Source organism: Echiichthys vipera, assembly GCF_963691815.1.
Source record: "Echiichthys vipera genome assembly, chromosome: 13".
In the NCBI taxonomy this organism is placed as follows: domain Eukaryota; kingdom Metazoa; phylum Chordata; class Actinopteri; order Perciformes; family Trachinidae; genus Echiichthys; species Echiichthys vipera.
Window position 1 is genome coordinate 27,674,366 of NC_139838.1, and position 11,247 is coordinate 27,685,612.

The 11,247-nt window shown below is 47.0% G+C and overlaps 1 protein-coding gene across 1 annotated transcript in view; it reads right to left on the bottom strand.

The window, feature by feature from the left end:
- Nucleotides 1-3,581, bottom strand: part of LOC310955411 (uncharacterized protein) — a gene marked incomplete at its 3' end in the record, with an annotated part of 50,198 nt that extends 46,617 nt beyond the window's left edge. The window contains exon 1 of the mRNA XM_083925230.1: nucleotides 3,467-3,581. Coding sequence (XP_083781356.1) covers nucleotides 3,467-3,494 — 28 coding nt within the window. The 5' untranslated portion in view covers nucleotides 3,495-3,581. The remainder of the gene's footprint in view (nucleotides 1-3,466) is intronic.
- Between the last annotated feature and the right edge of the window lie 7,666 nt (nucleotides 3,582-11,247).

Below are 11,247 nucleotides of genomic sequence, written 5' to 3' on the forward strand. Positions count from 1 at the left end.
ACAATAATCAGATGTTTTGCAGCCTGTATTGTTTTTCTACTTTGTCGTCCTTGAACAACACCAGACGTTATTGCTCTGTCTCCCCTGTGTTTAGTCCTGATTTATAAGAAACCCTGAGGCGTTGCTGCAGGTTCGGTTGACCTCGCTCCTCAGCTTACTCCTCGGAGCGGCTGGAGAACACGTTTGCAAAAATGAGACTATTAACCCGAGTGAGATAATGTGCCTGGCACACTGCTAACGTAATATGCTCGGATCTACTTCTGACACCGCAAATAATGGAGAGATGAGGAGAGGAAGAGAGAGAGAGACAGCCAGAGGAGATAAGATGAGAGGACAAACGGGAACACACCCACTTATGAAACCAAAAAACACCGTGGCGGTTTTTGTTGGCTCTTGCTGCTCGCAGAAAACCCTTCACTCTCTCCTTGGTCTTATCATTCCTCACCAACCACCTTCGTCCCTCCCATGATCCCTCTCTGTCCGGCTCAATGACAACCAGAGGTCAAATGCTCCCTCCCTTTATTTGTCTAAATCCCCCAGCTGCCTCTATTTGTTCTCATAACGGAGCCAATGAGTCTTTAATGGAGCTTTTAGGAGACGGAGGCAGGTGATCGTGCTGGTACAATGTGTGTGTGTGTGTGTGTGTGTGTGTGTGTGTGTCTTTATACATGAGCATGTGGAGGCAGGACGCACCAGCTGCATGCCTCGCTTAATGGGAAATGATGATACACAGAGGAGTGACCATTCTTTCCTTGGAACAGCCAGCAGGGCAGTTTGAAGTGCGTCTCTTGGGTCTTAGTGTCTGTGGTGAAGAGGCTCCTGTGGAAGATTTAACGCTGTGTGTCTTTGCTGTTGTTCTTCCACCTCTGTGAGGACCAGCCTTAGACCCTGAGACTGAGGACAGTGTTGGTACTCTTGTTCACGTCCTCACTTCCTCAAATACTGATTATTTTATTGTCAAATTCACTTTTTGTATAAAAGGAATATAAACTACAGCTATCATGGGTAATGTTCCAATTTGCAATACACACACAGGGTGATACAAGATGTCTTCTTTCCTCTATAGCGTTGGCTGTGTACTGCAAATTAGGACACCTGTACCTTTACATTCAACAGTTGGAAGGACCCATCCACCCATCCCTTATCGTCCCAGCTGACATCGGGCGTGAGGCGGGGACAGGACGCCAGTCTACTGCAGGGCACATGAAGACAGACATCCTTCACAGCTACGGGCAATTTAGAGTACTCAATTAGCCTAACGCGAGCATGTCTTTGGATCTTGGGTGGAACCCGGAGAGAACCCACGCCAAAATGGGGAAAACACGCAAACCTGGAACCCTCTGCTGTGAGGCGCGGGCCACCGGTTGGGAGGACCCATTGTTGGTAAAGTCTTGGTTAACTAATTTCCCTATGCCATGTTAGCGCGGATTCCCGCTAGATGTTACTTTCCGTTCATGATACTTCAACACCCGGCTGCTGTTCAACACACGATCTTGAACGAATGGCCGAACCATTGGGAGCAATTTGGGGTTTTGTGTCTTGCTCAAGGACACTTCGACACAAGGAGAGGCGCTGGTTAACTGCTTGTGTGGAGCTTAAATTACAACGTTAGTACAGTAGTGTTTAGTGCCCACCTGCACTAATAACCAGTCAAGGCAGTCACACGTGTGCAAATGCAGGTGAGTGATCAATGCCTTCCGAGGCGATACCGGCTGGTTTGACACAGCGCCATCAATGTATCCCCCATCTTGGCTCACTCACAAAACAGCCAGGTGGGGTCAACCACACACACTGCTTTGCTGCTGGTTGAGGGTGAGACTTCGCAGGTCAGAGTTGAACTCCACACAAAGGGCCCGTCCACACAGAGACGTGATTTCCTGTATTCGCACAACTTAAGTATCGTTTTGGCATAAAACGCAACACCAACAGCGTAGTTAGTGAAGCCAGAGTTTATTAAAAGAGTGTTTTAAAGACTTACCTACTGGCCCCTGTACCAGCTCCTCTCATAGTAAAGTCCATTACAGTCGATTACCAAAGTCAGTCCCAAAGGAAGGAGCCCATTGGTGCTTTGTTTTCTGTGTAGGGACTCTTCTCATGCTGCTGCAGAGGTTTGCTGTTATTTTCAGCAGCATTAGTGGTTAAAAAAGACCTTTGAATGCCTTCACCGCGCTGCCCCGAGCTAATCACTGTTAGCCACGTCCGGCTGTTAGCGACTCTACCGGATGTCTTGATGGATTATCTGATGAATGTAAGGGCGGAAAAAGACCCTGGGATGATTTTACGCCAGCATTAAACTTCAGTACCATAAGTTCACTCCTCCCTGAAGTAGACTAATGTAGGGGGCGCTGTCGCTGCAGGAAACAACACTGAAATTAGTTTGGGGTGATTATAATTTTGACTCAAATATGAACACAAACACAACTGATTCCTTATGACTGAGGTATTTGCATCAACTCATCCTAATAAATCCAAATACCCGACAACAACTTTAATTCCAGCTGGACTTTAAGGGAATGCATCATGTCATGTCAACCACGGTCCTCACAAGTGTGTGTGTGTGCGTGCGTGTGTGTGTGTGTGGCTGCCGGCACCATTGACTTTGCAGAATCGACCTACATGTGCCGTTCAGACTCACACACACCTGAGTTTACCGAGCCCGGTTCTGACTCATCCTGCACGAGTCATGCCCCGAGCTTCCTGTGTGTGTGTGTGTGTGTGTGTGTGTGTGTGAGAGAGAGAGAGAGAGAAACCGGTGTGCACAGCCTGCCTGCGTCTTCTATTTATTACGTCGCTGCATGACGCACAGTAGCGAGAGACAAGAGAGAGGTGAGGAAGGAGGGAGACGGGGGAGGAAGGGGTGAGGGGGAGACAGGAGAGGAGAATTCTCTCAGACACCCAGCATGCAATGACCTTAGTTTGATGTCAAGGCGGAGGTCTCTCTCTCTCTCTCTCTCTCTCTCTCTCTCTCTCTCTCTCTCTCTCTCTCTCTCTCTCTCTCTCTCTCTCTTTATCTCGCGCGCGCACACACACACACACACACACATACGCGCGCAAAGCCTGCCCGGTGTCATCCATGTGGACACGAGGACGTCAAGCCGCATCTTATTCCGCTCACATCCCCGCCGCCTGTCTGTCCCGCCTCTCCCCTCTCCAGCACACACACACACACACACACACACACGGAGCTGTAACCCCTACAGTAAAGTACCCAGCTCCAAACTAAGCCTCCTTCATTTACCACACAAACGGCAGAAGCCCCGTCTGCAGCGCTTCAACTCCCGCAGGATTAGTCTAAAAGTCCCCCGCTGCTTCATTCTCGTTGCTCCAGCTTCACCTCCTCTTCTGACCCTTTCCTCAACATCTCCGCCCTGCGTTCAAAAGCGCGCACATGCATCCCTCTATCTTTCTCTCCATCCATCCACCCACCCCTCCACATGGCAGCACATTGAGCGGTGTGTGTTCTTACTGATGGTCCGGGATCCTATGCAGCCCATGGTGTCTTACAGAGGCTCGAGCAGCTCGGGGAAAATAAAATCCATCCGTCCAGCGGGCATCTCTCCCCGGGTCTCTCTCTCTTTCTCTCTTCTGCGCTTTTAGCCCCTCTCCTCCTCTTCTTCTTCTTCTTTTTCTTCTTCTCCTCCTTCACTGTCCTCCTCTCCTCCGTATGTGAGGAAGAGAGAGGTTGTGCATGTGCGTGTCATCCGCGTCGCTCCCTCTCTCTCTCTCTCTCTCTCTCTCTCTCTCTCTCTCTCTCTCTCTCTCTCTCTCTCTCTCTCTCTGTCTCTATCTCTCTCTCTCTCTCCCTCTCTCTCTCTCTCTCTCTCTCTCTCTCTCTCTCTCTCTCTCTCTCTCTCTCTCTCTCTCTCTCTGCGACCGTCATCACTCTTTTGTTTCCCGTAGTCACTGTGGACGTCTCTCTCACACACACACACACACACACACACACTGTCTGACTGTCAAAGGTAGATACACACCTGAACACACTGGGCGCAGTAGTTTTGCAGCTGTTTGTTACAGTTTTGCTTTTTCATTTGATCAGATCAACTTTTTCCCAGTGCACAAATAAAAAGTCTACAACAATAAAGTGCCAATAAATCCAGAATTTAAATACATAAAATGGCAATAAATGTGTCATCATTTCTGACTTCTCGGAGGAGATTTGCAGATTTTTCGCTCAAAATTGCTTTGATTTCCATAAAAGATGAAGTTAAAACTGATTTTCACACAGATTTTATGTCCTCGTGCATCAAAACGTCGTTGCTTCCTGCAAATCTCGCCTCTCTTATAAACACATTCACCAGTTATGTTATTACCGCTATTATTATAATTATACACCTAGTTAAACCCCTGCAGTCTAATACAACAGTCTGGCACTAACTCCTTGCTTTATTGCTAAAGTTAGACCAAATTAAATCACTTTATCATCCAAACCTGAAGCATTTTTGGTACGAATGCCTCTGTGAGACACAGGGACAACAGGGATGAGGCGACCCACAGGCGTAAAATTAAAAAATTAACAACAACAAAAAGTGACATGAAGTATTATTGTCATTCTCGTAAATTCACGTTAAACACAAAGAGAAAATCTCCTTTACCCACATGTTGTTTCCTTTCTGAGCTTTGCCTCCACGCTGTTAGTACGTCACACGCTTCACTCATCTGATTGGTTGGTTTGGCCTTTCTGCTGAGAGAGTCAGTCTATCTGGAGGAGTCAGGTTAGTATTTTACACCAGTCCGGTGTTATTTCAACAGGCTGTAATTATTACTGCTTCAATTTGGTTAGATGTTTCTATTATTATGTCCATTTATGTTCATGTGATAACATAAATATCTCTCTACAGTGATGATGCAGCAAAACGGCCTAAATGCGTAACAGGCTGCAAGGGTGGTTTAGAAAAGTTTGTACCTAAAGAATTACCAAAACCATCATAAACCACCACTGCATCATAACCCGCTGTCTGACACCGTTCAGCATCACGTAGTTAGCTGCTAAAGTAAGTCTGGACAGAAGCAACAGGTATAAAAAGCTTTAATGTAGCCTCATACGTGTGCAACTTCTGTAAGAGTGTTGGCGAGACGAGACACGACATCGTCCTCATCTGAGCGTTTCAATCTTCACTGTTTCTGCTGCAGCTGTTTGTAATGTTAGCGAGCTACATGTGTTATATGTTTGGTGTTATTCTGAGGAGCGCTTCATTATCTCACCACGCCAAAGTGTCTAAGGGCGCACTCACACTGTCCTTCCGCACCGGGCCAAAACAGGTTTTTCTGGTCAAGCCTAGTTCCTTTGACCAGTGTGAGTGCAACCGCTCCGCGTATAATTACGGCCAGCTGGCCTTCCACGGCCCGTCTGAGAGAGGTGGGCTTTTGTAGGGCGCACTCCCACTGTTCCTCCGTCCCGTGCCCCGGGCTTTAGGGTCCTTGTCCCCCCCTCCAGGCCCGTTTGTACTCACACTACCTGGGCCTCGGTGAATGCTTCTTGCTGCCTATACGTCATCACGCCGTAACACGTCACACGCATTGATGACGCCATGGCGATGCGTGGCTTTGTTTCCAGATCTTTCCGTAGACATCTGAGTTTTTGTGCGTCTTGTCGACTGTTTTTGAATCTTTTCATCGACCAAATCTGCAGTAAACACTCCGACAGTGTCCTTTAAAATACCCATAAACACTCATAAACTCGTCCCATCACATGCAAAGTAACTCTGCAGCTCTTAACAGCAACATCTGTATTCATCACTCCCTCTGAGCCGCTGCCCCCCGATGAACTGACTAATGTATCGTGTTTATATTCATCGCTGGAGGATTTAAACGTTTTAGTCTGCTCGAGTAAAGGCGAGCAGAGTGTCGATGCGAGGGATATCTGATACATGTAATATGTGTCACACTTTAGCCTGTGTGAGTCTGCAGCTGGGCTTCCCTCTGTAACAACGCACTACAGCTGTCGGGCCCCTCCTCTCCGCCTCCCTCGCTCCGTCTCTCTCTCTTCTCTCCATATGAATATGGAAACACAGTGATTCAGCTCTAAGGAGTGCAGGCGAGGGAGGACAGCGCTTCTCGACTCTATTAACTCCATCTCCATCTCTGAACTCTACTCTGTGAACCGCGCGCTGCATAAATACACAGGCGACTCGACTGCAGAGGCACGCTCATGACTTGCAGAGTTTTACAGCTTTTAAAAAGTTCAGAAAATTAAAATACTCTTAAGTTTTATATAGAAAGACTTCAACGGTCTCTGCGGGGAAGGTTTTCGACGCCACTGTGTGCACAAGATTGCTGGATTAATCCTGTCTATAATAACTACGATAATTCCTGTTATTATCAAAAGACAGGGCTCACGGGGGAATTGTTGTGTCTCTGTAAATCATGAATAAGTCATAGAGCGTGGTCTTTACCTACTCTGTATGTAAAGTGTCTTGAAATAACATTTGTTGTGATTTGGCACTGTAAATTACATTGAATTGAATTTAAAGGTCCGTCTTAATTATAATACATTTTATTTTCCGTCAATAATGACAGAAACATTTTCCTTTTTTCTGATTTGATGCCACTTAAATATGACGTAACACTTTCAAAATAGGGTTTCTGGATCCAAACGCTCATGTGAACAGATACAATCACCTCTTTTTTCAGTGAGATGCTAATTTCATGGATAGGTAAGGGGTAAAATGATGATCTACTCAGATTTATTCAAACAACGGGGAACACGGCACTGCGGTGTTGCCTGGACGATGAGGACCAGGAAATCATATTTTGAAAGGTCGTTACGTCACGTCTCAACAGCTGGATGGTTAAGAGTTTGGTTGCGTTTAGGCCCATAACAATTGGGTTACGGCTTCGGAACAGATGGTGGTTTAGGTTAGGATAGTCTAGTTTGCCGGATGTACAGTGATTATTTTAAGTCTGACACTCGGCCCCAGACGTCAGGCTCCTTCCACGAAGAAGACTTTGATTGTTTTAAAGAAATACAAACAACCCACAGTGCTGGAGTTTGGTCAGACAATGCGAGACTAGGGTTAGAGTAAAAACTCAGTTACAGCTCGAGAACGATGATGAACAGGGCTAAAAGAAACCAACGTTGATTGCGAGTGAAGCCGTTTTCTCGTTGCCCTTTCAGACGCGTTCGCACTTACTGGAAATACTTTGTTTGAGTAGGCCAGGGGTGGGCAAGTTCGGTCCTACAGAGCCACTGTCCTGCATGTTTTAGGTTTCTCTCTACCCTAAGAGCAGAGAGAAACCTGAAACATGCAGGACAGTGGCTCTCCAGGAGCAGACTTGCCTACCCCTGGTTTAGGCAAAGAGTGGCACCTGGGTACAGGCTGCAGGAGGCAGGAGGACAGGATTACACAACTGCCACGTAGCCGGTTTTGAATGTGGTCATAAACAACAGAGTCTCTTGATGCTCCTTGAATTTGTCTGATGATTTCAGCGATGGTCAACACAAGTCGTCGTCTCTGCAGTCAGACATTTCCGTCGGCCTCTTCATGTAAATCACCCTCCCTCTTCACTCTTGGATGTTTGTTTTCTTCCAGTTTCCTGCAAACTGCAAAATAGAAACGTCATCAACACGCCCTCTCGCTCGCTGTGAATTCTCCTGATGGTGAACAACTGAATGAAGTAAGACCCACGTTGTTGTAAACTGACATCACATTGGGCTAGGAAGTCAAATCTTCTTTCGACATAAACAAGTATTTCATTCTTGAGGTTCTCCTGAAACGTAAAGAGGCCAATATCAGACGTACATGCTTTTTAAGTATAACATCAAACCTGATTTCGAAAAGCCGGATCTATCTCCACAGAACGACGGTGCCCCTGCAAAATATATATATTAGCACCTCACAGCAGGAGGGTTACTTGTTTCCAATCCCGGCTGGGGCCCTTCTGTGTGGAGTTTGCATGTTGTCCCCGTGTCTGCGTGGGTTTTCTCCGGTTTCCTCCCACAGTCCAAAGACGTGCAGGTGTTCGGTTCATTGATGACTCTAAATCACCCGTAGGTGTGAATGGTTGTCTGTCTCTGTTCGTCTCTATGTGTCCTGTGATAGACTGGCGTCCTGTCCAGGGTGGACCCCGCCTCACGCCCGATGCCAGCTGGAATCGGCTCCAGCCCCCGCGACCCCGACAGGGACAAGCGGTTGAAGATGAATGAATGAATGTACATCTTATAAACAGTGACCATTCAAACCTTCAAAATGCCTTTACACACAGTTGAGGCTCAGTTCACGCAAAGACCTACAGGGTGCATAAAGCTTGGGTCTCAGTCTCCCCAAAAACATCCTACCACTGCAGGTAAATACACTTCTAACAGATATTTATTCATTTTGAAGATTGAATCCTGTCTTAAACTAGTTCACACGTCGTACCCTCAAGAATCTTGCTGCATCATTCCCTCGGGTTTTACTAAAAGCGGCCTGTGTCTGTGCTTCATCCTGGCTTTTAATTACAGTTGCCCCATCAGATCAGATCAGGCAGCATCATTCTTCCAAAATGTGTCACCCTCCCTCTGTTGTCACAATTGTTCCAGCACCGCCTGAGATGTGTGATAGATTTACAGTCCTCCCTTCGATGCTGACGTCATTTCGCTGCTCTGACTCAGCAGCAAACCAAAACTCTGCTTTACCTCCCGGATGCGGTGTCTGTCCTCTGTATTTCAGCGTCTCACAGAGTTGCTCAGTGGATTCTTGGCCCCGTGATGCCTCAGCTTTCCCCTGACGGCTCGCTGTGATGGCTGAGATGTTGACAGCAGGGCACAGAAATGAATACCAAACCCCCACCCCACACTGCGTGTAGTCCCTGTAAACGAAATGTCGTTTTGTCACATCGTGGCACCCACAATGTTTATTGTCAGCTGTTCTCTGGGTAGAAACAAAACCAGAAGCACTTCAGCCGACCACTCGTATACAAAATACATCTAATTAAAAGCAACAATGAGACCATAATTAAGCGAATTAACACAGGAATTTGCAATTACAGTGTTTATGTGACCACATTTAACATTGTTAGGACTTGAGTAATGATGTCGGCATCATTAACAGGCCATAACATTTGCAAAATGTCCGTACGTGGCTCCACCAATGGTGAAATAAAGTTGGTAGATTTTTCCCAATGAGGCACAAGAAATAATCAAATAGACGTTTGTGTGCAATGGCCTGTTTTCCTTATCCTCAAAGCAACTTCTGTCCAAAGCAACTGGACTTGGTTATTTGTCAGGAAGACGTTTCACCTCTCATCCAAGAGGCTTCATCAGTTCATGTACGCATCTGACCAGGCTGGGACTGGACCAGGACCAGGACCAGGCTGGGACTGGTCCAACTAACTGGTGTGGAGATCCAGGTATTAAACCTCTCCCAGGCCGATGATGTCGTTGGAGTCGTTGACAGTCGTTGGAGTCACAGGAGGCCATTTGTGAACAGTTGTTCTTTGAGGTTAGAAAGTCCTCCTGTGACTCCAACGACTGTCGTTAAGACTCAATAGAGCACTAACCAAGTCAAAACCAACTTCCCACCAGCGACTCTAACGACGGTCGTTGGCACTTGGAGCACGAAGGGTTTCAGTGACATGATCGGCCTTGTGAGAGGCTAAATACCTGGATCTCCACACCAGTTAGTTGGACCAGTCCCAGCCTGGTCCTGGTCCTGATCCAGTCCCAGCCTGGTCCTGGTCCTGGTCCAGTCCCAGCCTGGTCCTGGTCCTGGTCCAGTCCCAGTCTGGTCAGATGCGTACATGAACTGATGAAGCCTCTTGGATGAGAGGTGAAACGTCTTCCTAGACAAATAACCAAGTCCAGTTGCTTTTGACTGAAATTGCCTTGAGGAGAACGACGACCTGGACACATGAGAACATTCACAGGCCTGTTTTCCTTCCTTGTTACAAATGAAGTCACATTCATTTATATAAAATGAAAACTTAAAGTTCCCCTCCACTCAGAAATGTGTGTTTGTTCTGTGTCTGTCCTCTAAAATGTCTGACGCTGACTGGTGTGACTTCTGTCAAGTGTGTCACCAGAGAGTGTTTGTGCACTTCTGTGAAATCTGAGATTCAAACGTATCCCGGGCAGCTTGAGTTGTTGCATCACCAATCGCTGTCTAACGTGTAAAACCACTATCCGCTCTTTAAGTCTGATTCAAAATTCATTAATTTCAAAATACTGTTAACGGGTCCAAACCCACGGCCGAACCTGTGAACAGTTACGATAACTTCTTCCTTCAGTGAGACACCTTTTCATCGACAATGCTGCGATTGTTTGTCTTTACTCAGGTCTGTTCAGACGACGGGGAACACAGGCGATGTAGACTTTCGAGGCATGGACCCGGAAATAGTACTTTGGAAAGAAAGGCTTTGACGAAACCCAGAAACAAAGAGACCTGGGACCTCCGGCTCAGAGCGGACTATCAGTACAGAGGGAAAACACACGCCGTCATAGCTGTTAGTGTCTGACAGTTACAAGCTAACAAGATAACAAACAACAGAAACTAATAAAAGATTCGACACTTTCCAATCTGATGCGTCTGCAAGTCGTCGTATTAAATGAACAGACTCCTCATCTGCGTCTGGGGCAGATTGCAAACTCTGCTGCCCGTCAAACAAACCGGCTTATGACTGAATCTCTCTGATGCTTCTGTCCGTCTTGACGCACGCTGCTCTTTCGGTCTGGGACGTAGTCACAGAAGAGTCTCGCCCTAACGCGAGCAGAGGTGGGCGGGGCGGGGCCGGATGCAGTTTAAAAACCAGATTATTATCGGGTTAAGGGCGTACTTAGGTTTCTCAAACACCATGTAAACACCGCACCCCGGGTAAAATCGGAGTTCTCATACCCCGGTTAAGAGACCGAGATAACGCCTTTAGTAACCCGAGTTCACTTGCATGTAAACGCTTTTCCTGGATTATTATTGGGTCTCTTCTCTGCGCATGTGCCACGCTGCACTCACCTTCCTCCTCCTCCTCCACGTACTCGTCCTCATCGTCGTCGTCATCCTGACAGGAAGCAGAGCGACAGAACATGAGTTTCAAAATAAAAGACACAGCTCATTTCTGATTGGACGACACTAACGGCGCTCTACATCTACGTCACGTGAACTCCCCACTTCACGGCAGTGGCTTATGACCTGGAAATAGAATAAACCAGGAAGCAACGGCGCTGAAAACAAGGTGAAACAACAGTAGAGCGTTCTCTTTAAACAGAGGGAGGACTTCGCCATGGCAACTAGCATCGCTACCAAGAAGACCTGTTTCTGACGTAACTCTGTCCAA